The sequence below is a fragment of the Chenopodium album genome, chromosome 25 (assembly GCF_948465745.1).
Source record: "Chenopodium album chromosome 25, dcCheAlbu1.1, whole genome shotgun sequence".
Taxonomy (NCBI): Eukaryota; Viridiplantae; Streptophyta; class Magnoliopsida; order Caryophyllales; family Amaranthaceae; genus Chenopodium; species Chenopodium album.
Genome location: NC_137858.1, coordinates 6,044,566 through 6,067,376, shown reverse-complemented (window position 1 = coordinate 6,067,376; position 22,811 = coordinate 6,044,566). Strand labels below are relative to the sequence as shown.

At 33.6% G+C, this 22,811-nt stretch overlaps 2 protein-coding genes across 3 annotated transcripts; both read right to left on the bottom strand.

Moving 5' to 3' along the window:
* Nucleotides 1–159: 159 nt before the first annotated feature.
* On the bottom strand, nucleotides 160–5,209 carry LOC145615429 (tetratricopeptide repeat domain-containing protein PYG7, chloroplastic-like). 2 transcript variants are annotated; one of them, XM_081670502.1, is made up of 5 exons: nucleotides 4,833–5,209; nucleotides 2,679–2,730; nucleotides 1,749–2,041; nucleotides 1,230–1,376; nucleotides 160–621 (listed from the first exon to the last, which is right to left on the bottom strand). In XM_081670502.1, exons 1-5 carry the CDS (start codon nucleotides 5,067–5,069, stop codon nucleotides 340–342), a joined length of 1,011 nt encoding a protein of 336 aa, XP_081526628.1. In that variant the 5' UTR covers nucleotides 5,070–5,209; the 3' UTR covers nucleotides 160–339. The 2 variants fall into 2 exon arrangements, with proteins under 2 accessions (XP_081526628.1, XP_081526629.1); XM_081670503.1 differs by having other exon boundaries at nucleotides 2,679–2,734; nucleotides 4,833–4,971.
* A 4,477-nt stretch (nucleotides 5,210–9,686) lies between these two features.
* LOC145615430 (cyclin-U4-1-like) lies at nucleotides 9,687–11,707 on the bottom strand. The gene is made up of 2 exons (XM_081670504.1): nucleotides 11,307–11,707; nucleotides 9,687–10,148 (listed from the first exon to the last, which is right to left on the bottom strand). Exons 1-2 carry the CDS (start codon nucleotides 11,639–11,641, stop codon nucleotides 9,836–9,838), a joined length of 648 nt encoding a protein of 215 aa, XP_081526630.1. The 5' UTR covers nucleotides 11,642–11,707; the 3' UTR covers nucleotides 9,687–9,835.
* Nucleotides 11,708–22,811: the final 11,104 nt, after the last annotated feature.

Genomic DNA, 22,811 nt, shown 5'->3' with positions numbered 1-22,811 from the left:
TTTAATTAGTTTAAACTTAAAAATTTTATTCGCCAATTTTGCTTACATGGCATTTGTATTATTTAATTCTAAAATAAATTAATAATCTCTTATTTGATTGGCTACAACTAAAATTTATAATCCTACGTGGCGCGCTAAGAAAATTAAATCCCACGTGGCTCTCTAAAAACTCGGGAAAAAACTCCCCTTTATATATATATATTAGATTACAAACGCCTTACAATATGAAACAAAGGAAGCAAAAAGCAACCACTTGAGTCCATATATTGTCATAACTCAAGACTAGTTCTCAAATTCATATCATGTCAAAATTCAAGTTAGTTTAACATCATAATACTATCACCTTTCTTTGGATTTTACAGGGACACCTTTGTACATGTTAACACGCTCCCTCAGTGACTCAACTCGAGGGCGTGCCACCTTGTTGTTGGGATCAAAAAGCAACACTTCTTCAAATGCCTTTAGAGCAGTCTTGAGATCTTTTTTCTGTTCATATGCATCACCAAGGTTGTTCCAAGCAGTGACATACCCTGGTTGGAGCTTAACAGCTTTCTCAAACTGCGCGATACCCTTGTCAATCTTTCCATCACGCACATAGCTAACACCCAATGCATTATAAACCTGTAGGTGCAGATTTTTAAGTTTAGTTATACATACATAATACCTAAATAATCACATTAACCAAATATTAGACCTGTTATTTACAGTATAGTGCAGAAAGTCCTAGGATAGTTACTTGTGTAATGGAACATCATGATTCATGACTAGCTATGTTAGATGGACTCTTCATTTCAACATAACCCATATCAGAACTTCAACACTCTGGCGTCAATATGGATACTTTGACATTTCATTTTGGACCAAAAATATGAGTATTCATAATATAGCTGACTCTGACAAATACCCATCTCTGGCAAGATTACGGGTCCAAGTGACAGATCATGGATTAAGCCAGCATATGATCAAATTAAGCATAACAAACAACCCCATCCATTTGAGGTCTTGGGTTTTACAGAGTAGCTTTTACTAATTTCAATCAGTACAAGGATTTTTCAATACAGAGACTTTCATATAAGGCCATTTTTAAATATGTAGTGAAGGAGAAGGCGTGAATACTGAATGACATGCTGTGAATGGTTTCCTTTACACATGGACAAGAAACGATGAAAGATAAATATGACAACTGTGCAAAATTTAAGAAGCCTGTAAATTATCATTGCTTGTCAAACCTGGGCAAGGTCCTGGTCATCTCCATCCCATTTCTCAATTGCTTGAAGCAAGAATTTAGTCGCAGCGGGGTAAAACTTCCGTCTCAGCATCACTGCTCCAAGTTCAAAGAGTTCAGTTGCATTTGCGTCACCACTCCTTACTTGCTCCTATAATTGCACGAAGTTGATTTTTCAAGAACATCTCACAAAGACCACAGATCATATACAGCGTTTATGAAGGATATTTCTAGAATCACACAGATAATTTGGAATAAAAGGTTTTTTTTAGAGAAACTACTAATTTCTAGAGGGTTTGTTTTCCTCAAAGGAAATAAAGGGTTTTGCAAAGGACACCTATCTCTATCTCACATAGAAATGAAAATAGAGCAAGTTTAACATCCCTTCATATAAAGATCCTTGAATTTAGTAATACCTTTTCTATTTCTACCTGATCAAGAATCTTAAGCAAAAGACATGGTAAAAGTCTTAATTTTCTGCTATAGATGTTAGATATACATGCATCAAAATGGAAAAGCTGACCTGCAATTCTTTAGCAGAAAGATCAAGTTCACGACGAACAAGGACCTGACGGATAACAAAAAAAGTCCCAACTCCAAGCAAAGCCAGCAGCAAAAGCACATATGACAATTGAATTCCCAATTCAAATAACTCTCCAACTTCATAAACTGGATTTATTTTTATGTCAGTGCTGGAGTATGCCACTTGCGAGGAAGTCAGCCAGGCAGTTGTAGCAGATGAAAGGGCACTAGCACCTCTTAACAAGCCCTTCATGTTTTCTTCATCTTTCACGGAGCAAAGTTTCTTAGATAGATCTGCAACAGTTGAAATTAAGACCTTAGCATCAATTGTGTAAGCAAGAGTAGCCAAAGCAAAAATACACTATACCCAATTGAAGATGCATTAATATCTCAGTAACCCATAAAAAAATGGCTCCACGGGTTCTAATATACAAGGGGGTTATACCTTTTTAAAACAAGCAACGAAATCATATTGATAATGACTGTCATGGACAGTGTTAGCTAGTATATACTTCCACTACAAAGAACAATAGTTAGAATATATAATTCCTTTTGCCTTGATTAATATTTTCACTTTTGACCAGCAAGATTATTAAAAACCTTTTTTTTTTTTTTTTGGAATGAGGAAGAGATAGGATATTAAAACAAGTATACAGCCTAAAATAAGTTAAATGCAATAAAGTGGTTTGTGAGTTCCTTTGTTAAACATTTCATGGAAGTAAAAGAACAAATACTTTTCTCATAATCAAAGTGCTGTGGTAATGATGTATTCTAAAGAAGGTGAGCAGATGCCTTTCTTTAGCTGTTGGAATACACAGAATTGTGCTCCAGACTATTGTAAGAAACAAGTATTCAGAAAATCAAAATACTTGAAAATATTGATGTCTACAATATCATACTACAAAGTTAAAACTAAGATAAGAGGATTTACCACGCTGATCTATTGATAAGATTGGTCGCAATGTTAATGTCATTCCAAGTTTCTGCCTTCATACACGACAAAGGAGAAAAATTAAAGACTGTGTGCAGACCAGTAAAGCATAAAGATAATTATCACTAAGGAATCACAGACATTAAGAATTATTATAGGTCATTCACTGATTTGTGGAATCAAGTCAAATGAGAAAATCATAATAGCAGCCACATATCACAAACTTTAAGACATGTAGACACTTAGCCAATACAGTGTTGTTAAATGCCTTTAACCCATAGTCCTATGATCGCTATAAATAGGAGTACGTAATAGGTAAACATTCAACACACCATTATAATTTTCAACATATCACGTTACTGACTATTAACCTAGCACTAAACATGCTATAGAAAATTGCACAGTATTAGGCTGCACTGAGTGAAACTTTGAGTTTCTCTTACATGCAAACAAATATCATACATGCATCCTCCTACAAATAGAAAGAAAAAAGGAATATCTATGTAACACGTACATATAGGTAACAGCTTCACTGCAAGTAGAGCAGATAGATATCATTTTATTGACACGGCTGATCATAGGAATAAGTTACTCCAGTTAAAGCAATATTTGTTAAGCCTTTCAAAGTCACCCATAGGGAAGCTACACCAATGAGAGTAAAACAAGTTCTTGGGTACTTAATACAAAATTGCATCCTAAATGAAGTATGTGACATGAGCATTATTGAAAGATGCTACTCACTCATGGATCATAGTTACCAGAAACCTCATTAACAAGCAACATTCATTTCACGTGATTACACTCTTCCTTAACCGATGTTGAACTCGCTTTCCTTTATTCTGCATGTTCCTTGGGGAATTCTGGCTTGCTTTTGGTTTTCCCCAAAAATTCCTCAATGAGGTAAGTCCTTTCCACAGTAGCAGATACTTATGTTTATACAAAACTAGTGTTTGGGCATCACCATCTTAAAACTATTAATATCCTTTTTATCCACTTCATAATTTGGTCATCAGACTCATCACTTTACAAAAATCAAGTTTTGAACCAGAATCCAAGCATATAAAAGACACAAATCAACCTTTATTTTGCTCAAATAAAGGCATATAGCTTTAGAGCTCTCAAACCATAACTGTACAAGGGAAGGATTGAAGAAGTGCTAGCATGATAATGGTTCATACAAAACCTTAAAGGCATATAGCTCTAGAGCTTCCAGACAGAAACCTTACAAGGGATTGAAGAAGTGCAAGCATGATAATGTTTTGTACAAAAGCCTACATTAGAGGAGAGTATGACCACATACAATACTAGTAGGTTTTAATCCTTAAACCACTGGTGATAGGTGGAGTAGCCCACTAAACTTATAAGTTCGTCAAAGTTCCTATTCTTCTTCAATATGAAACAACTTGTCCCATCTCACAAGCGGGTTATTATCTTAACAAAGCCAAAGTCGACTAGTGAATATTCAACATACTGTTCATTAAATTTCTAGCTAGCTCAGTAGCTCATACATTCCTCGATGATGAGCAACGTGTCCATTCCTTGATGATGAGCAACGTGTCCGTGAGGGCATCTTATCTTCCTGATTAGTGGATTAACTCTAAAGGCCCTAATACTTCTATGCCTCAAAACTATGTGACCCATCACATGCTGGACAAAGTACAGAAACCTCAAGGCTCTGGCAAGAGTTGCAACAAAGCTATACTGACGCCCTCATAGGAGTTTTGGAGCATATCCTCAATATCTTGCCTCGTTAACAAAAAGCAAACACTTCTTATGATATGAACTACTAAATGAATTAAGTTTCACTTTAATTAATGAATAAGAATGTTAGTGATGAGTATTTTCCCTGCCTCTTGATCCATTCTCCCCCTATAAACTTCCAAACAAGCATTTAGCAAGAAATCCCCCCCCCCCCCGTTTTAGGACCTTACCGAGCTCGAATTCAAATTAGTCGGAGTCTAGTAGGCTATGGATAACTGGATAAGGTCCCATCAAACAGAGTTATCAGCCATATTATAAAGCAAGTCAAGCAAAGTACAGCAAACACTCTCACAAGTCAAAACAACAATAATATCCAAACAATACATCATAATAACCAAAGCTACATAATAAAGGACAAATTAAAGAAAATTAGCAAAGAACAAGAGCACTTACATGGCGTTGAAGCTTGATTAAACCATCACAAGAGCTCAAATTTCTGGGATCATTTGATGAACAAGACAATAACTTTAATTTGGAAGGAGATAATGAAGCTACCAATACAGAAGAAGAAAAGGAAGATTGAGATAAAAACATAGAAGAAGATTTGCCAGTAGAGGGAGAAAGATAGGGAGATTTCACCAAAATTGGAACGACATGGAAAATTTTATCAGAAATTGAGGTTGAAATCATGGTTTATTGTACTGGGTATTTGTTTAATTTTTGTGGGTGTTTGAAATTTTGCAGAAAAATTGGGGAAATTTGGGAGGTTCAAGGAAGAGATTGAGATGGTAGTGGTTAGAGTGGATAGTGTGTTAGTGTTATAATGAGGTTTGGTTTTCCATGGATAAAAATGTGGATAGCGGAGTAGTATCTTCCCTTTTCTTTTTTTTTTTTTTTTTTTTTTTTTTTTTTTTTTACAAATTCCCTTTTCTTTTTACCTTACACAAGAAAACGAACTTTTTGTTGTGACTTTGTTCGCTAATCCATAGCCTACTAGATTTCGAGTAGTAATTAGAATTAGAGTCGAGTTAACATAGGGCGGTCTATTAGCAACGATTAACTGAAAATGTGATGAAAAGCTCTCACAACAAATATTGATGTATTCTCAAAACTTCTAATTAAGCTGGAACAACTCCCTTATAAGCTGATCAAAACATTTGTTGAAACAATTATGATAGATTAGATCGACTTAAAGAGATTTGCTCTAACTTTATCATCAAATATATAGGGTTCAATTAATGACTTTTGTTACTAGAAAAGTTACCCAGCATCGCTTTCTTTACAATAGAGTTTCATCTTGAATTAAATGAATGTAATATGCTGAAAAAATTGTACATAATCATCTCAAACTTAAATTTTATAATGGAATTAAGATGATAAATAATCAACAAAGCGATACCTTAACATGTACAAATGCTCCAATGTTTTTCTCTAGACGTCCTCATACTCAAAGCATCTTAACTCCTATCTCACCATGAGTTTCAATGGAAACTAGTACTCATATTGAGTCATATTGATTCATATCCCTTATGTATAATGTATCGATTAATAGTTAAGATTAATAGTCATCACTAAAAGAAAGCATTTACGAAGAATTACATCAACGTTAAACCATACTATATCAACGCAGTTAAACTGAGCTAAACATAAAAGTTAACTTATGAAGTATGTTAAAATAGCTAGTGTAAAAATTAAAAAAGTCACAAGTTCATAACTTATCGTGTCTTAATGGGCCTTATCTCATACTGGTCTACTAGGACTCTAGTATTTACTTCAATATATGGACTACGGTCCATTGAGCTCTGGGCGTCAATGGGCTCGAAGCTACAGCAGTACCGCTTATAATTCAATCTACGGGATTACTACTACAGTCGTACACTCCTACCTATTAGATGTCAATTCGGATATTCAAATTGGACTCGTGAAATTAGATTAGATTGGATCTATTTGATTATAAGTCATGCTAAATTATTATGTTTAAATAATTCAAAATTTAAATTTGGTTTTCCTCAGATTGGATCGATTTTTAACACCTCTAATATTGGACATGTAAATATGACTTGCGGAATTAATCCTCTTCTCAAGGGGAATTTATAATGTAAGAGTGCGAAGTTATTATACATTATGTAGATATCTTCAAAATAAACAAGTTAATTATCATTATAGATGTGGTATGATTTATATATTATTAAACAATCTTATGTCTCGTAAAAAAAATGAAGTACTCACTACTCAATAAGGGCCTGTTCTTATAGTTGAAATTCAGTTCAGTTCAGCTCCTAATTTCCTTCTCTTATAAAATATTCATTTTAGTTCAGTTCAGTTTAATTTAGCTGAGTTCAGTCAATGAGAACAGGCCCTAAGTCTCGAGCATGAGAACATGCTATGCTCATCCCTATATGTAAAATTGAATGTCGTTTATAGAAGAGAATAGCCCCAAATGTTTGGTAGAGGACGAGGTCATTTCCTTATCTGTCACCTAGTTGGTTGATAAGTTGATATCCACTTAGCACGCAACCACACTAATTGGAAAACACTACACGATGTAATCTCATCTTCATATTAGTGTTTATCTTCATAAATATCCATTTTCATCCAACACCACCCTCGAATTATGGTAAAAGATGGTAGTGAACTAACAATCTAACATCGCCATGAGAATATTCTAACAAATTCATACACAAAAATCTTATTCTTATTACGACCTTTTATTATCATATAACTAAGGGCCGCCGTACAGAGATTGACCATATATGATCCCATAAACAAACATCAAAGTCTTGAGAAGCTTCCTTATGAGGAAAATTTGCAAAAAAAACAAATTGCACACAATTTGTTCACCATCTTGTGAAGAAATCCAATGCAACTTATCTCACCAAAAGTGTACGTCATTTTTACTTCATAAAAACATATCAATAACTATATACTAAAAGACACACCAGCAATGACACGTGTCATTTTCTGGTGTATCCTTTAGTTTTTTTTTTTTAAAAAAAAAATTAATACTGGTAATCTTTAGTAAACAAATCTTATACATAAATAAAAAGATAGCAAAATAATACATAAATAAAAGATTTGATAAATCTTATACATAAATAAAAAGATAGCAAAATAATACATAAATAAAAGATTTGATATGTTTTTCAATAACATATACGGACTACATTGGCAAATATATAAACTAAAATAAAAATTAAAAAATCAGATTCTTAACATAAATGTGCCATAATGTTATGTACAACTTATTACAACAATAATTTTATTTAGATTTATTTGACTATATGTTAAAAAGCTCCAAGAAAGTAATTTGAATTTCAAATATTAAAAATAGATAAAATAAAAAATTTGATGTATCCTTCTACAAATAAATATTAACAACTATAAATTTAAGAGAAAAAAAAATTCAGATTTTAACATAATTTGTGACATACATAGTGACTACCGAGTGTAATGTACAACGTTGTAAGAAATCTATTTGGTTAACAACGAGAAAATTGTACCAATTTTTTATGAAATTAAATATTTAATAATATACATATTGTCAAATGCGTTTTAAAAATAACTATCTGGCTAATAGGCTCATTAAAATTATTAAATATAGGGTCTTTTAAAATAAATTCATTACATCATATAATATTTTAGAAAAATTCATTGTTAATTTAATAATAGTTATCAAAAATTACCGTGCATAGCACGGGACCTAACCTAGTTACCAATTAATTCAGACACTTAATAACTAATCAAAAGCACACCATACCTTATCTTAACTTTTAACTTCATCATAAAGCCTTCATTAATAAATCTTGGTCCGAAAATTCAATTTCTAAACAAAGTACACCTACTTATAAGAGAATCTCATAGTGCAAGAAAAGGCCAATTATTGAAGTTTCAATTAATACGTTAAGTAATTAATTAACACCATGCAGCTACACAATCTACATCTATCAATGCTATTTTTAACAAGTTAATCGAAAAGACATACCATATTGCTTGTAAACTTGGTCAATCTTATGTTGATATGATATGATGATATCCAATTCATTTGTTAAGCTAATAAAAACCCGTTGATCTTTTCTATCAATGCATATAATTAACATGACAATTAACATGACGACACACCCCTAATAAATTACTATGGCAAACTATCGTGCCGTATGAACTATCCATTTATCCAAACATGTCACCTTTGTTATGCTATACAACTAACCGGCTATATATACAACCGTCTAACACGAGAAAATACTATATGTCACCTTCGTTATGCTATACAACCGGCTATACATGCAACTGTCTAACACGAGAAATTACATATATTATCGAGGAAGTTGTGAATCATTTATATGGGCCATGACATATAATAGTATACTATGGTTAGTTACAGTCATTATCGAAAACTACCTATTGTAGGTTTTGAAAGGCCATAAAAGCACATGCAAGAGCTGGTAGTCGATGTACAAGCACATGCAAAATGTCCCTTACTCCCTTGTCAATAATAAACCTTCACAACCTGTCCATTATCAAACCTACATTGTCTTCCCTTCCCTACCCCAAATTTACCTTTCAACCCCACTTATTATTATTCTTCTTCCTTGTATTATTCTTCCTTTTGTTTATATCCTTTACATCTTATAATCAAATGGATCACCCAAAGAGTTATATCTTATGATAATCGTGTTGGCTTATATATATATGGCGCTGTAAAGTCTCTCAAAATTAATGTATACACAGAGTAGCTCTGATATTCAGACTTTAACACTTGCTAGATGAAAAGAAAATTTGTCGAACTTTTATACGAGAAAGTAACTAGTGACGACTAATGACCAATTTCTATATCAATGTAACAAAATTGAAATATTCTAGCCAATACCGCACCCTTTGGTTTGAAACTAATTGTAACATTGATAGTGTGATCTATTGATCTGTGATGTGAGCCAGTAATACGACAACTAAAAAAGACGAGGAAATTATATGAACTTTAACATATATGTTGGTTGCTTGTGAAAAGTGATATATAGGTGAATACTTTGCTTAAGAGCTAGGTGCAAAGAGGAGCAAAGGTGGTGGGTACATATGGATAAGTTTCCCTTAAAACACAAGCAGCAAATAAAGTGTGGACCAAAATAAAAAGGTTTAGAATCTGAGCTTGGTTGAGAAATGAAGACAAAGTATCTTCATACAATTTGGTAAGAAAGTGAGACCACATTAAAACCTTTTAAGCTTTAATATCTGTAAAGAAAAAAAAAAAAAAATACTTATATACTAAATTTCTAAGGAAAGTAACCTAAAAATTGAGGGAAAGAATTAAACTTAGAGACAAATAGACTGTTGCAAAATTCTCATGTTGCTCATCATTTCCACCAATAACCATTTTAAGTCAAGATAAAAAAGAGACAGAGATTATCTCTACAAGCTAAGTACAATTTAAGTTCTAATTAGTAAAAACCCGGATTAATTAGCTAAACAGCTAATTGTCGTTGTGGTTGTTGTTGTTGTTGTTGATGAGATGTAGGCTCATCGTCGTTGAAACACGAGTGCATTATCATAGATGATTTACCCATGATTAACGACGAATTAGAATCGGATACAACAACATTAAGAGGGGGTTGTAGCAGCAACATTTCTCTTTGAAGGTAAGAACAGTAGGTATTAAATGTGTTGGGTGTCACATTTAAATGAAATCCCAAACCAAACAAGAAATCAACCTCTAGGAAGTTCATTTCTGTGATTGTTATACCACCAATTTTGGCATAATATGCATTGTTATAATACCTGTAAATTAAACATAAAATAAAGTTAGATTAAAGTCAACAAAGAATAATTAAATGGATTAATACTAATTCATTTCAAATCTATATCTATACTTTATATATTAAAAAGCGTTCCTAAAATCGTTTACGTGCCACGTCATTCCCCTCTCACAGCATTGTGCCACATCATCATTTAATGACACGTCATTACAAATCATTCCAACTATTATTAAAAAAGTTTTTAATGGGTTTCGAACACTAGACCTCAAGGAAACATACTTCCTTACCATCTTAGCCAATAACAATTGATGTCATCTATGCATATAAATATAACTATAAATGACATGTATCAATTGAAAAGGAAATACGAAATAAGCAATTTGAAAAAAAAATAAGAGGAATAAAATCAACATTTCATAAACAATAGTGTTAAAAATTATCTTTCTATACTCTTTATCAATTAGTAACATTATTTTTAACATTTATGCATAACATACATAATCGATGATAATATATTTCATTTTGTCAAAAAAGATGATATATATTTCATTAAAAAAAAACAATTTAATCAAAGTGGTAACCCGGTGCAACGCACGGGCCGCACACTAGTTTGATATTATTACAATCCAAAATTTATGCTTAATAGTGGGCCTCATTATTAAGTGACTCCCATGTGAAAGGATCATATAAAAGATTTTCTTCTAATTTAAAAAATTTAACTCATTTGAGAAAAAGACAGATTAATTTTAGCTGGAATTAGCTGGTCCAGCATTTCCCAATTTCTTACCAAAAAAAATTATGATTTTACTACTAATTTCTAATTATAATTTCACCAAAAATCAGGTAATATTCAAAAAATTACATGAAATGATAAATTTGGCGTGTTATAATTAATCTTAATTATTTATTCCTGAAAAATATTGAAAACTAAATTGCAAAATCCTGATTTAAAAAACAAATTCAATTTGAAAACAGAGAACCAATTCTCTATAAAAATTTGAAACCCACAAAACCATAATTCAATTTTGTATCAAAAACCCAGAAATTTGAGCACATAATCAACCATTTTAACATAGGTTTCTGAAAAATTAAGAAATCAAAAGAAAAAAAAAAACAGAGGAAAACAGAGTAAGCCAAATTTGAAATTTATACTAAGAAAGTAAGAAATTGAGAAACTTACATGTCATCCATGAATTTGGCAGAAATCATGACACTAGTGATCAACAAACGATGAACATTGTAAGAATTGATAGGCAACAATGGCTGTCGTTGCGTAAATCGATCGAGGTAAACATAAGCAACAACAAAGCAAGAAGGGCTACAATTTGCATACTTAAAAATCCTCTCTAAGTAACTTTGAATAGAGATTGTAGGGCGAGTAAGGCCATGGAAAACAGACACCTTCTGAGGCTCTAATTGTCGGGTGATATCGTTCGATTCGGCGACTCGTTGAAGGAGAGAAGAGAGGAAGGTGATCATGTTTGGTACTGAGTTTATGTTCTCTAACTCAGACATGGTGAAATGTGGTGTTGGTGTTTTTTGAGTTCTCTGTTTTTGTTTACTCTGTTTGAAATATTAAGCAAAGACCCTTCTTCTTAGGGTTTTATATATGTCCACATAATATTTAATAATAAAAAGTAACTAACCGGTAAGTTGGTTAAAAAGAGGAGTGTTCATTTCTTTTAAATTTTATTTTTTTAATAAAGGGTTTAGGGCCTGTTCATATTTACTTAATTTCAGTTCAGTTCAGTTCAGTTCAGCTCCAAACAGTTCAGTTCAGTTCACTTCAGTTCCAATCAGTTCAGTTCAGTTCAGCTCTTAATTTCCCTCTCACATAAAATATTCATTTCAGCTCAATTCAGTTCAGTTCAGTTCCAATCAGTTCAGTTCAGTTCAGCTCCAATCAGTTCAGTTCAGTTCAGTAAATATGAACAAGCCCTTAGGTGATTTTTGTTTCATTTTTTTAAAAAAAAAATAGTCTAATAGGAAGGAGTGTCTCATACTCTAACAATAGATTATGCTTTTAATTTTCTTTCCAAAAAAAGTACTTTCATTATTTAAATGACATACTCTCTCCGCCCCCAAATATAATTTTCTCACAAAGTTTAAGAAGAATTATATTATGCGGAGTATCATTATATGTAGCGTTTTTTTTCTTTTGAATTTAATTTAGGATGTATGATGTGAAAAAGAGAATATATTTGAAAATAGTAAAAATATTTTATAATAGGAAAGTGTATCACTCAATTAAACACGAAGGTTTTAAAATATTATATCACTTCAAAAAATCAAGAGGGTAAAAACGCAAGTGGAAAGTTTTTACGGAATCATAAAAAATTGAAAAGTTTTCAATTTGTTGAGATTAGTTAGTTTGGTTGTACTATATCACACTTTGTAATGGATGTGATTTTGATTTTTAAGTGTGTAATGATTTGCTTAATTCAAAAATTAACTTGTGAGAGAGGGAAAGAGAAAAGGTGGTAAGTGGATATGTGGATAGGATGATTAGCTAGAAAGTGGGTGATCACTTTAATTTGTTGTATGAATAAAGTGGTTATTACAGTATTTTTAGAGCATTTTTATTATTGACGGTGTGATTCTATTTATTCATACAATATAACATGACTACATTTATTTATGCTACATTAGTCATTACTATGTATGTCCTATGTTGCATGTGATCTGAAATTGAAAACATTTTACAGAGTAATTCAAAAAGAAAAGAATCATTTTTACATTCTATGACAGGAAGAAAATTATGTGTTTCAATCATGGAGGAAGAAGCATAATAATAACTATTAGGAAATTTCCTCAAAAAAAAAAAAAAAAAACTATTAGGAAATAAAGAGTAAGGACCCTCCAAAGAAAATAATTAACTAAGTAAAATAATGATATTACTAGCAGAATAATCCTCTTATCAGGGAAACTTTATTCCATTTGAAAAAAAGGGGTTGTAATAAGGTGTCCAAGATTATAGTTTTCAAGATTTTGGTTGGATCAACTCTAATCTAATTCTGCAATTTTATTAAAATTTGACCGTATTTTAAGTTTTTTTTTACAAACATATTCTTAGATTTGTCTTAGATTAATTATCTTTTTTTTTTCTTCATAATTTTAGAAGTCTTGTTTTGGTGTATGCTGTATGAACTTTTTTAAAATGATATGATATCATCTTATCTTAGTAAGATCGGATAGTTTAGTTGATAATTCTCGAAGTAACTTGATTATGACATAACGTAAATAATAAACGTGTAAGCCACAAAACACCACTCGACTAAGCAAGTTAAAAACTAAAAACCATTCCATTCTCTCCTTTACATACAAATTACAAGATTTAGCAAACCTCATCATATAACACACTAAAAATGGTAAAAATGAAGTGTAAAATTTGAAGTAAAATGCATGTGATTACATGTGGGAGTAATTGTGACAACAAAATACAAGGGGTACGTACCTACACTTGTAAAGATACCAATTGCATGTGAAAGTACAGAATCTAACACGCTATTACATCAATTAGACCTCTATCATATAAACTTTGGACTAACCTTTAATTTTGTTATAAATATTTTCCCTTTATAACATTGATTAGCAAATGTTCTTGTATTATTATGCCTAATAATCTTAATCACATATAATTAATTAATTAAAGTGATCCAAAATATAATCACGTGACAAAGTATCTTTATAACTTAACACATGCATCTATGTTAATTAATTTAATTAAACTTAATTTAGGCTGATTTAGGAGCAGATTTAAAGTAGGCTGTCATGTTGGAAGATTAGGGAGGAAATATAAAGTGGTAATAATTGTAGAGTAATAACAGTAATTAATTTAATTAATGGAAAAAAGTTAAATTAAAATTACAATTTAAATAAAAAGGGTTGTGTTATGTTTATAATTTCTGAAAAGTTTGTCCTCTTACAGAAGTACAATTTGATGCCAATCCCAATTCAACAAGCATCGTCTGACAGTTACAGCTTATTTGTTGGGGATTGCTAACTGTACTGATGTACTCCCAAGTTTTTGTAATATACTCATATTTAATGTTGGATTAATTATTTGTTATAGCACAAATGCATAATACGAATCACCGTCACTTTTAAGATTACAATCCAATAATCCATTCGATATACAATATGGACTATACATTTTCTTGGTTATAAAGGGTAGTAAGAATGAATCTATGTGTAATTTTGAAGAAATTTAAATTCCTACAAATTTATTTCATGAAGATTAATGTTCTGAACGGCTTTTACCCTTCAACTTTTATGATTTAATAGTACACATTAAGCTAACTAAAGTTATATCAACGCGTTTACATACTAGATTACTGGTATATCACTTGATGTCATGAACAATCACATACTAATTGCTACTGGTATTTAGTTGAGTGTGAAACTTTATTCACGATTCACATTATATCATGCACATAGTTATCTAAAGCACTATTTGCGCGTTTATCATGACATGCCAATAGATCATTTGGTGGCATGAACAAACCTGCACTAAATGCTACTCATATTCATTTGGTTATATGTGTGTGAATCTATCTATTCACAATTTACATTACACAGTTTCCACAAAAAGCATGCACATAGTTATTTACAGTACCTTAGTATCCACGCGTTTATCATATCTTGCCAGTAGGTCATTTGGTGGCATGCTTGGCTTGTTACTCTTAAAGGCGGAGCTCATCCAGACAACTACGCACTAAATGCTGCTCGTATTCATCAGTTATTTATGAAACTCTGTTCATGATTTACATTACATTGCACCCAAAATAAACATGCAAGTTTAGTTAAACTTATTCCCACCGACCACCTTATTATACCAATTTGTTGTGAATTAATCCGTTACAACAACTAATAAGTTATGTTACAACTTACAATACAAATACATCCTTTAGTAGCATCAACATAAAATCACTTTTCTATTTAACTTATGGTAATAATTTTGCTCTTAAGTTGTGGACAAATGGACAATCATCCATCATATATCATATCAAAAATAAATGAGTGAATAAATGGACGTAAAAGAATTCTTAAACATTTTCAATAATTAATTAAAATTTGGAAGTCTGCAAACATTATGGTGGATATTTAGAGCAAAAATAACGTTACTATCACAATAATAGTAATAGGGCCGAAAGCGGGCCCATTCAGGCTTAGCTAATTTGTACGTTGTCTTGAGCTTCTTTTTATCCCTTTTTCATGAAGGCTACACTAACAGCTACTCTATTTTAGGATCTTGACTCTTGTCTCTTCAACAATTATTTTGCACTGAAATAAATGATGTTGAAGTGATTGTTTAATTACAATGTAGAAAAATTAATTAATAAATTATCTCAATATTGTTAAAACGAACATTTTCTTGAAAAGGAATTATATAATCTTGTCATCTTCTACATCTTTAATTTTTTTTATTTTTATTTTTTTTTCCTTACAAGTACATTTTATTTAAGATGTGACTTGAAAGCAAATGAAATTGATTTGAGGAATGTATAAACATTAGGGGAATGTATCAAGTATGGCCGTATGGGTTATGTATCTAACACGATTTGTATATAAAAAGTGCTATATAATAATTTGTTCCATATTTCAAAATTACTTCGTACAAGTATATAATTTGTAATAATATGCAATATTAATGAATCGTAATGTTCAATTATATTATTACAATTTAAAATATATAAATTGTATTATTTTATGGTCCGTGATTAGTTATGAAATTAAAAGCAAATTAATATCATAGGGCTACCTTTTTTTATGATATGTAGTAGGGACGCCAATAATAAGATTAATGAATGAATTTGTTATATATAGTGTTACTAAAAATTGAATAACATCCACCAAAAATACTACGAGTAATAATTGATTAGAAAATTACACGTTTTAAATAATAACAATTATTATGAAAGACACACAGTGACAACAAATTTCAGGAGGAAAGAGTACACCAGGCCATATACAATGAAAATAATATATTAATTTTAAAATCTATTTCAAAAGTATTGTCAGGTCATTTCAACTTCTAGAATTTATTAATTGGAAACTTATTTTTCTTTCTATCAATTATTGTTAGTACATCACTATCACATATTCATAATAGTAGAGAACTAGAGACTCATAAGGAATAATTACACGAGGGATAATGTAATAATACATACATGATAAAATTGAATTAGGGTTGTTACAAATTAAAACGTGATCGACTTGGATTTGGAAATACCACGAGAAATGAGTAACTAGCTAGCTTAGTTTATAATCTCACTAAATTTAATTTTAATTATGAGTAACTAGATAACAAAATATACTATTAGAGAAAGAAAGAAGAATTTATATTCTTAGAAAGAGTCGCACCATAATAATATGGAGGTTGACACCTAATGGCATGGGTCGCAAATCTCAACTATGTAGTTTGGCAACCCACCATGTAATACGTGTGATCGTGAATTTTGTAATTACTAGCTACCATTATGAATTTATGATAGGTATCAAATTAAGAACCTTAAAGATAATACTATTTTTTTAGGTGTTTTTTTTATAATTTTAGTGACATGCATGAGTATACATAAATAATGCCCCGATGATGACAGTTTGAATTACCGATATATTTGTGTGATCCCTATCTTGAAGGAATTGAAGAGAAATAAAAGGGCCACATTATGATGGACTCAAGAGTTGATTATATCAATATGAACTCGACGATTATTAGGATTTTCCTTATGTAGTTTATAATTATACCAGAATAGTAGTTATCAATAAGTGCAGCAAGACATGTTATTGCTCATAATACGTACACAAAAACTATACATTATAGGAGTAGAGAATCACACCAACACATCAAATTAGGTATATCTTCATATCGTCTGCAATGCAAAGATGAAGTTAATTAATTTCCAATGCTTTAATTGGAAAGAAATTTTTGACATAACCCCAATGGTAGGCAAAGGGAAAACAACTCATTCATATTGAACTTGAGGACTATACGTCTATACTAATTCCAATTATTGTTCTAATTCATTTTCCTTATTTGGAACAAAATTCTTTTCGAAACACTAAACACAAACAACAATGAGAAAATTGACTTCAAATTCTCATTCAATACTAATAAGAAATTCATATTAGCAAAATATATTAAAAAAAAACCAACAACAACTTTCAAATATTTGAATTATTTATTTATTTGTAAGGGTCACAAATGAGTGTATTAGTTTGGAGAATTGTAGCAAAATGGAAAGTAAAAGAGGTCAAAAGCAAAGACCAAGTTGGCGGCACGTATATGTACATACATTGGTGGGAACATCCAAAACATTTGAGGATGACATGTCTAGCAATGGTGCCTTTTTTTTTGGTAGAAAATATCTCTTTCGGCAAGGAAATCAATTGATATTTGTTACACTATCATAAACCTCATAATTAATTTTTTAATTATTTTTGAAGATGAGAAATGAAATCTATATACTCCGACACTCCGTAATATGAAATACTCGGAAAATCATATCAACAACAAAAGTCGTATTGTAAGTATCTATGACAATTTAAGTTAGATTAATATTGTTAAGTGATAATTTTTGTCTGTATATATAAGATACTCTTGATGAGAACTGTTTCGAGTAAAAACAATGGGACTTTGCTGAAGGTCCTATGAAGTGGTGAAGACTGGGCTCGGTCCAAGTGATGCTGGGCCGAGGGTTTCCTGCACAGCAAACACACGTAAACTAGCCTCGGGGGTGTTGCCGAGGAAGGCCCCTCTGATGCTAAAGTCAGTACAATGTGTAGAGAGAGAAAGCTATGCGAGAGAATTAATTGCTTGAGGTTTTGTGTGTGTGTTTGTACAAATGTAATATTGATGGCTTTTATACCTTGACATATGTGGGAGAAGTGGGCCTTGGCCCAATTGACTTGCCTTGTTGACTGATCTTGACTTTAACACAATTGGAGAGTTGAACCTTGACCTTGGGCTTTTAATTGGATCATTTAATGACTAGGCCCAATTGGACTAAATTGGACCCAAACAACTTGCCCCCCAGACCCGATTTGGAAGGATGACGGGTCGGGTTTAATTAACCAGAAAAAGGAGGGAAGTAAATGATTTAATTAATCCAAAAATTTGAATTTAAACCGCAATTAATGAAATAACGGCGGCTGGATGGATAATTTGTGAAAGTTGGACGGATAATGGGCGGTTAATCATAGGGACGTGTGTTTAACGGTTACTTAGTGAGGCATTTAAGAGAAATTAAGGCGCGGACTCCTGGAATTCCCATTTCTGGAAATAAAATCAAAGAAGCGCACTATCTCTCCTCACTTCTTCACAAACACGAACCCAAAGCTCTCGAGAAAACCCAAGAACCCGCATCAAAACTTCGCAAATTCCCCGAGCATTAAGCTTAGAAACTGAAATTCGTCACTACCAACTTGTAGATCGGCAAATTCCGCTTCAGATTAAGGTAATTTCCTTTGATTTTAGTTTATTTTTCTTCGAATTCGAACTCTTTCCCCTTTTTTCGACTTTTTCTTCGAAACTCAACAATGGTGAGAGGAGTTAGAGGTAGGGCCCGTGCTCCGAGAAGGGCAAGGCAATTTCCCGATCCTAGGAATAGGACTGGTACTTGGAATGGACAAAGAGTGGGGTCGGACCCTGCTGAGGGAATTAGGGCGACCCCAATTTCATCGGCGCCTCCTGAAGGAATGGAGGGGCCGAGCGTTTCTGGGCGGGACGAAGAAGTCCCCGCCGACCTTTGGGATGTCCTCCCTGGATTTGATGAGTGGGAGGACGCTGAGGTTGCCTCAGCCATGATAAAGAACTGCCCCTACTCTTGGTGGGTAGAGCATGCCGATGTGTACCGGTTTGCACAACAAGAAAAGGGCCGTTTTGCGACGGAAATAATTCGTCGCAAACTGGCAAAATTCCGTCGCAAAGTGACTTTGCGACGGATTTCCGTCACAGGCATGGCGTCGCTCAAACTTTCGTAGCAAACAGTCCTTTTGTGACGGAATATCCGTCGCAAAACGAATTGCGACGGATTTTGCGACGGAAAGGTAGTTGTAGCTGAAAACAACATTTGCGACGAAAATTCCGTAGCAAGAGGAATCATTTTGCGACGGAATATTCCGTCACAAATTTTGCGACGGAATGTATTTCCGTCGCAAAATGGATTCTTTTGCGACGGAATAGTCCGTCACAAATTTTGCGACGGAATGTAATTCCGTCGCAAAATGAAGTTTTTCCGTCGCAAAATACTCCATTTTGCGACGGAATTACATTCCGTCGCAAAGTTATTGTAATTTTAATTTTTTTTTTTTTTGTATTTTGTTTTTTTTTCCTGGAACCTGTATTCCTGCAATCCTGTTTAATTTTTTTGTATTTTGTTTTGTTTTCCTAGAACCTGTATTCATGCAATCCTGTTTAATAAAATACGTGCATTTAAAATAATTTCAGTCAAAAAGTCCACGCCCTAACATAATTCAAATATATACAACACGTAGCCGTAACTACCAAGTACGGTACATGATATAATTTTTTAAACTACAATGTCATCCATATACAAAAATCGAAAAATGACACCTAACTAAACACAAGCTGGCTGTCCTTGGCCTGCACCACCACCACCACCACCACCCGGGTCGTTCCTGGGGTCTCGAATCTGAGGCTGAATCGTAGAACAAGTGAAAGGAGTGGTCAATCCTGTAAATCTACTGGCTAACTCCTCTAAGAACTCCTTGTTCTTCCTCTCGATTTCAGCCATCCGTTCTGCCACTCGAGCCTCCACTCGAGCATCGAGCTGTTCCGCCACACGGCTATCGATCTGGCTCTCAATTGCTTCCACCCTCTCATTCAACTCCTTGTGGAAGTTTTCCTGCATTTGAGTTATGACCGACGGTACGTATTGGCTGGAAGAACCCGATCCTCGTCCCCTAGATGTGCCGTAGTACAAGTCAGCACCAACACCAAGACCTCTAACACGACCCTTCTTATTACGACCACCAGCCGCCTCAAAGAAAATTTCATTTTCAGACAGTTGGGAACCCTGGGTTCTTGATTCCTCCTGTCTGTGTTGGTACGCCTCCTGTAACAAACAAAGGATATACAATGCAGAAATAAAAATAAAGAATGAGAACCAATAGTTTGAGGCTTGATATAGTTCATAAGTGGCAATATAGGTTCACTAGGTCCTAAAACTAGGAAAATTGGGTGAAAATGGGGCGTTTTTGGTTCTAACTTGTCTATTTCTCACATTTGTTATCTAATGAACCTATTTTTGACCTTAATACACCTAACTAACATAGTTACTTGAGTTTGAGGCTTGAAATTGTTTATAAGTGGCAATATAGGTTCACTAGGTCCTAAAACTAGAAAAAATGGGCGAAAATGGGGCGTTTTTGGTTCTAACTTGCCTATTTCTCACATTTGTTATCAAATGAGCTTATTTTTGACCATAATACACCTAAATAACATAGTTACTTGAGTTCGAGGCTTGAAATAGTTCATAAGTGGCAATATAGGTTCACTAGGTCCTAAAACTAGGAAAATTGGGTGAAAATGGGGCGTTTTTGGTTCTAACTTGCCTATTTCTCACATTTCTAACGTCAAAGGACAGTCCCAACCGGGGACTATTCAAGACATACTCCTAATGTGTATGTCTTGAACGGGTATCTAGGAATAAGAAGATGCAAATGCTTTCAAATCTTAGTGAACATATATAATTAACATACATACCATAATTGTTTAATTTAAACAAGTTTAAAGCAAGTGATGAAACACATATAATTAACACACAATTACCCACATTCAAATAAACATACATACACTAACATGTATTTTTAAATTAACATATATTTTAAACTAATCTAACATATATTTTAAACTAATCTAACATATATTTTAAACTAAACTAACATACATTATAAACTAACTAACATATATTTTAAATTAAAATAACATACATTATAAACTAATCTAACATATATTTTAAACTAAACTAACATACATTAAACTAATTCTAACATTGCAATATATCTTAAAAATTAAACTAATTCTAACATTGCAATATAAATTAAACTACACTACACTAAACACAAGTAATTAAATAATAAAATTTAGTTACAAATTAAATTAAAAAACATAATTAGAAAAAGTTAGGGTTTACATTAAAATTAAATTGAAAACAAAAACAAAGGGGGATAGTGGAATACTCACCGGGATTTGAGGGTGTTGTGGCGGAAATCCGGCTGCCGGAAGGAGGGTGGTGTGGTGGCTGCACACCGCCGGCGAACGGAGGGGCGTGAGTGGGCTTGAACGGAGGGGGTGGCGTGGGTGGGCGTGAGTGCGCGTGAGTGGGAGTGAACGGAGGGGGTGGGCGTTAGTAGGTGTGAGTGGCCGGATTCCGGTCGTTCCGGTGGCGACAGCGGCGGTGAAGTGGCCGGATTTTCTTTCTCTCTCTACGCTTTCCTCTATCTCTCTCTACGCTTTCCTCTTTCTGTTCTTCGTTTTCTTTTTCTCTCTCCTTCAGCGAAACTTCAGTTTTTTTTAAAAAAATTTAAAAACTTTTTGCGACGGAATTTCCGTCGCAGAATCCGTCGCAAAATGTTTTTTTTTATTTTTTTTTAATATTGTTTTGCGACGATTATTTCCGTCGCAAACAAACTTTTGCGAGGGAATAAATTCCGTCGCAAACTTTGCGACGGAATTTCCGTCGCAAAAGTTTGTTTCCGTCGCAAAGTTGCGACGGAATTTATTCCCTCGCAAATTAACCCTTTTTGCGACGGAATTGTAGTCCGTTGCAAGGTTTCCGTCGCAAAATGACCTATTTCTTGTAGTGTATTGCTGAGCAGATAGAGCTGCACTATGGCATAATGGAAGCCGATGGGTATTGGTGTAGAATGCCCGTTGCATCTGATAGAATCCATCGTCCACCCCCGGGGTACGTGGGGGTGTACACAAGACAGCTTCAGTATGGGCTGAGGTTTCCTCTGGACATATTCGTCCGAGACTTGCTGATCCACTATAGGGTCTCCCTGTGCCAGCTAACTCCTGTCAGCATCCGAAGGGTGATGACGTATTTGTGGGTCTGCAAGTTTTTCAGATATGTGCCGAACCTCCATTGCTTCAAAAAGCTTCATCGGCTAGTGCCAAACACTCAAAGTGGGCACGGAGATCACGGTCCTAGGTGGTACCGAATTGAGTCTCGGCCCCAGTATTTAACAGTGTGGCCGAATGACTCCTCAGACAAGGAATGGAGGGGTCAATGGATCTGGGTTAGGGCGCCCACAGATCCTAACCACCCTTACGTCTTCAGCGCTCCCAGGTATCTATCTGAGCCTGACCCTGAAATGGGAAGCCTGGGCCCTCCCGAAGATAGAGGCCCAGATCTGCACCTTAACCAGCAAAATATTTTCGGCCGAAAGCTGAACCCTGGGGGCGCTGGAGGCCGAATGAAGTATATCCCGGAGACTTGGCTCCCAGATAACCACTATATTTTCCAAGAGCACATGTTAGCAGCTGTCGGCCTCAGCCGAAAGTTTAGGGATGGTAAGTTTCTTCGGCTGGGGCCGAGGCCTTTTTTTATTTATTTTTAGCAAATATTTTTGCTTTGCACTTTCCTGCTGAGCCAATCCAGCATTTTTTATTTTACTGAACTGATCTTTGCTCCTCTTTTCTTATACTCAGAGCGAAACG

What these genes read in the sequence shown, in the direction of transcription:
- LOC145615429 (XM_081670502.1), bottom strand. Translation starts at nt 5,069, where the DNA reads ATGATTTCAACCTCAATTTCTGATAAAATTTTCCATGTCGTTCCAATT. An exon ending in CTTATCAATAGATCAGCGTG is followed by an intron (nt 2,042 to 2,678) that starts GTAAATCCTCTT and finishes CAACTGTTGCAG; the next exon opens with ATCTATCTAAGAAACTTTGC. An exon ending in ATGACCAGGACCTTGCCCAG is followed by an intron (nt 622 to 1,229) that starts GTTTGACAAGCA and finishes CTGCACCTACAG; the next exon opens with GTTTATAATGCATTGGGTGT.
- LOC145615430 (XM_081670504.1), bottom strand. Translation starts at nt 11,641, where the DNA reads ATGTCTGAGTTAGAGAACATAAACTCAGTACCAAACATGATCACCTTC. An exon ending in GCCAAATTCATGGATGACAT is followed by an intron (nt 10,149 to 11,306) that starts GTAAGTTTCTCA and finishes TTTAATTTACAG; the next exon opens with GTATTATAACAATGCATATT.